The sequence below is a fragment of the Balaenoptera musculus genome, chromosome 16 (genome assembly GCF_009873245.2).
Source record: "Balaenoptera musculus isolate JJ_BM4_2016_0621 chromosome 16, mBalMus1.pri.v3, whole genome shotgun sequence".
Lineage (NCBI taxonomy): Eukaryota > Metazoa > Chordata > Mammalia > Artiodactyla > Balaenopteridae > Balaenoptera > Balaenoptera musculus.
The window spans coordinates 27,168,928-27,172,850 of record NC_045800.1 but is presented as its reverse complement, the minus strand read 5'-3'; the positions used below and the strand labels follow the sequence as shown (position 1 = coordinate 27,172,850).

The 3,923-nt window shown below is 56.1% G+C and overlaps 1 protein-coding gene across 1 annotated transcript; it reads right to left on the bottom strand.

Moving 5' to 3' along the window:
- Positions 1 to 881: 881 nt before the first annotated feature.
- Positions 882 to 2,894, bottom strand: NPM3 (nucleophosmin/nucleoplasmin 3). The gene is made up of 6 exons (XM_036828181.1): positions 2,755 to 2,894; positions 2,380 to 2,465; positions 2,020 to 2,139; positions 1,819 to 1,912; positions 1,339 to 1,460; positions 882 to 1,243 (listed from the first exon to the last, which is right to left on the bottom strand). Exons 1-5 carry the CDS (start codon positions 2,870 to 2,872, stop codon positions 1,348 to 1,350), a joined length of 531 nt encoding a protein of 176 aa, XP_036684076.1. The 5' UTR covers positions 2,873 to 2,894; the 3' UTR covers positions 882 to 1,243; positions 1,339 to 1,347.
- Positions 2,895 to 3,923: the final 1,029 nt, after the last annotated feature.

The window sequence follows — 3,923 nt, the reverse complement described above, 5'->3', positions numbered from 1 at the left end:
ACCAGGCACTGTTCTCTGTCCCTCCTCAGCATGTCTGGCCCCAGGCTGTCTCATGAGGTAACCCTTTGTTTGTTTGTTTGTTTATGGGGCACCGAGACCACCCCTCCCACCCCCCAATCGACACAGCTGCTGAACTGCTGACCTCAGACTTGGTCATATACACACTCATGCTCACACCAGGTACATCCCTTTCTCTTCCTGGCACAGCAGCAGCCAAGCCCTAGAACCACCTTATTTCAGGCACCAGAGACTGCCCCCGCCCCCCACAGACCAGGCAGAGGGCTGGGGGGCAGGAACCCCTTAGCCCAGGAGGCTGAATCCCAGGGGCTCCTCTCTACCCCCATATGCCAGGCCACCCAGATTCTGGTTTCCCTGTCACCCAATCTGGCCAGCCCCCTCCATCTGGCCCCTGGAATCAGGTTTCTAAGGGCCCAGGCTGTCTCAGAGACGGCCTGCATGCCTGGAAGGAGGAGCAAAGACTGGCCTCTACCCTACCCCTCTCAGGCCCTCTCAGGGCTTGAGCCCCCTCATGGGGCTAGGGATGCACATTCCTCGTGCTGCTTAAGCCCCCTTATCTGTCCCCCTGCCCATCAGCCTGAGTGCTGACAGAGGCCCAGACCCCTTGTTTTGATGCTGATAACCTCCTGGGATGGCCCTCCCCCACCTTTAGGGACTGGGAACAGGCTTGGTGTTGGGAGGTCCTCTTCTAGGAAGGCATTTGGGGCCCAGGCCTGGGCTAGTCCCAGGGCCCTGGGAAGAGCAGGATCCCACATTTCCTCACCCTCCCCCAGGCCCAGGGCCACCCTTTGTGCTGCCACAGTGCCACCTGGTGGTCCCTAGGGGAATGCCACCCCAGCAGGGAAAGAAGCCACACAAATGAGTTGCAGAAAAAACTCCACACCACTTTATTTCAACCTTTATCCAAAAATGTAAAAAAATGTTAAAAATGTGTAGTCCTGAGCATCAGATGCTGACCTCCAACCTCATAAGCAAGTGGGGAGAGAGGGTCAGGATGGAAGTTCAGAGTTCCTCCCACTCCTGAAGAAAAGGGAAGCTCCGGGTGTGGTACAGGATTAGAACACCAGGGCACTATGGAGACTGGGACTCCCTCTCTCCTAGCACCAGACCAAACCCCACCCACCCCACCCCACCACTACCCATCCTCTTCAATGGAAAAGACACAAAATTCTTGAAACTTGTACAGGAACCTGGTGCATTTGCATGTGGCAGGCAGCTAGCTGACCTGAAGAGAGCAAACAAGGGGTCAGCATCTAGGTCCAAATCTGCTCCTCCTGTCCCCTCCCAGGCCCTGCTGGGCATGCCTCCCACCCAACTCACCAGGGAGGGTTAGAACCTGCCCCCCTGCTTCTTGGCAGGCAGGATGGGGCACAACTCAGCTTCCTCCTCCTCATTGCCCTCTTCTTCGCTCTCTTCCTCAGAAACATCATTGCTTATAGTAACTGGTAGACACACAAGCAGTGAAGGGAGGAAGAGAAGTTAAAGCCACAACCCCTTCATACTACAGGTCATTTATTCATGCCCTGTGGCTCTAGGCTTGTAGGGACCCTGACCTCCCAGAACTTATAGTCTAGGTGGGAAAAACCTCAGATACTAAACTAGATAACAAAGAGGCAAAGGAGTCCACATCACTGGAGCTGGAGAAGCTGGGACAGGTTCCATGAAGAACGGCTTGAGTAGGACAATAAGTGGAGGGCACAGCATACAGGGTCTGTATGGGAACCGCATTGGGAGATAAGGCTGGGGTGGGGTAGGAGTCCTGATGGAGAGTCTACTGGAGGCAAAGGAGAAGACTCTCACCAATCTGGTGCCGCCCAGTGATCCGCACAGGGCCAGAACCTGACTTCAGGCGGAAGGTTACAGGTGGTTGGAGCTGGAAGTCATCCAAACTGAGCTGGGAGGAAGACAAGGATGAAGGCCTGGCCCACCCCATCTTGTGAGAAATCCTGAAGTCCTCAATTCCTACCTCCCAATCCCCCAAGGTATGGCCAGGGAACTCACCATGGGTTGGCAGGACAACTTGAGGTTGGCCACAGGGACTGCGATCTCCTGGTGGTCATGATTCCGGGCCACGACTTCTACCACATTACACTCATCTTTGGCCCCCTCGGTGAGGCAGAGCTGGGAAGGGTACACAGGGCCTCGGAGTCTCCCCAGTGAGGGTGGACACCACAAACGGAGGCATCTACCCTACGACTTGCCCAGCCTCAGGGGTCCCTGGATCACCTGGCCAGGGGACCCCCATGTGGGGGTTGAGCAGAGGAGGTGACGCCCAGTAAAGCGGGGGAGGGAAAGAGACACGCGGGTAGAGGCCCGCTCAGGTCAACCTATTCCCCGCCACCCCCCTTACCCGCCCCTTACCATGGTCAAAGCCAGCACGTGCTCCGCATCATCCTCTTCCTCTACCTTGAAGGTGAAAGAGCGGGTGTGGCCTGAGAGCTCACAGCCTGGAAGAGAGAACAGGGTGAGTGTGCGGGGGCGTTTCTCCGAATCCCGTTCACGTGCAGCCATGGACTGACGGGCCATTCACACGCCCGCTCCTCAGGAAAACCTGGAGCGCTCGGCCCGGACCTCGCCCAGCACGACTAGGGTAGGAGCCTGGCTACCCCCTTCCGCTCCAACTGCCGCGTGCGAGGCCCCCTCCGCCCCCACCCACGTCCTGCACCCATCTGCCTTCCTGTTCCTCAGCCCTGCCTCTGCCCCCGCACCACCCTCAGCTCCTCCTTTCCTCAATACCGAAGAAAAAACTGTCCATAGTGACCGGGGTAGGGACTCGCAGACCGCCGATCCCCCCGGCCCGGGCTCGGCTCTCCTGACTCAGAAAGGCCAAGGCGGCGGCAGCGCCGGCGGCCATGCTGCAAGGGCCGTCTGCGGCTCCGCCCCCGACACGTACAAAGCCGGGGACTCGCGGGGGTTCCGGCCCCGCCTATTAAAGGAGACGCTCGCGAGGCGCCCCCGGTCCCGGGCTCCATCAGCCCAGTCTCGTTCAGGAGCCTCAGACCTGTTGCGTCTGTGAGACCGCAAATAGAGTAAGTAACATCACAGAAGCATCAACTTGGGACTAATGTTAACGTCCTTGCTCACTTCAACAACCAAGACTTTGAGGGCGGTTCCTGCCTCCATTTTCTCTAGTTGTGCACTCTGTCTAGTGTCCCTCTCTCCCAATCCAGGGTAAGCTTTCGTTAAAGAAGTATCTGAGAATGGAAACCTTTCCAATTCCCCCAGCAAAGGCGAGATACAGTGCACCGTTTTTCCTATAAAAGCGAATACGCTCAGATTTGCCTTCCCTTCAAGGGAACCGAGGAGTCTGAAGGAAGACTTCCAGCTCCGGGTACTTTGTATCCCAACCACTCGATCCTCTCCTGGATGTACTCCCTGCTCTAACAACCCTTCAGCTCACTATCCAGATGGTGGCGTATCTTCACTGAACTTCAGATGCTGGCTGGATGCTGGTGCTTGCTAGCATAGCACGTTAGCTCAAGCGTGGGACTAATTGCTGCTCCTGACAGAGGCTCGCTAGTCCAGGAACACCTGTCTTAGACTTCCGCCTCATAATTTGGGCTACGCCCCCAACTTTCACCTTTTGACCAAATTATCAGGCAACTGTGTTCCTTATTCTATTAGGCGGCAGGAACTCAAACTAGCTGCCCTAACTTACCCCCAGGTTATAATTGTGGCAAGAGGGTGGCTTAGCCAGTCTACTTTTCTTTTGTTTTGCCTTGAGGGAAAATATGGAAGGCAATCTTTTAGTGGAGACAGAAGTGGGAGAGAACTGCCTTTAAGACCCAGTCCCTAAGGTGGAATAGCTGTGGAAAGGAGGAACACTTGCTCAGGAATACAAGGGCAGAAGAAAAGGTAGGAGGCAGAAACAGGAAGGAGGTTTACACAGTACACGACCACACACA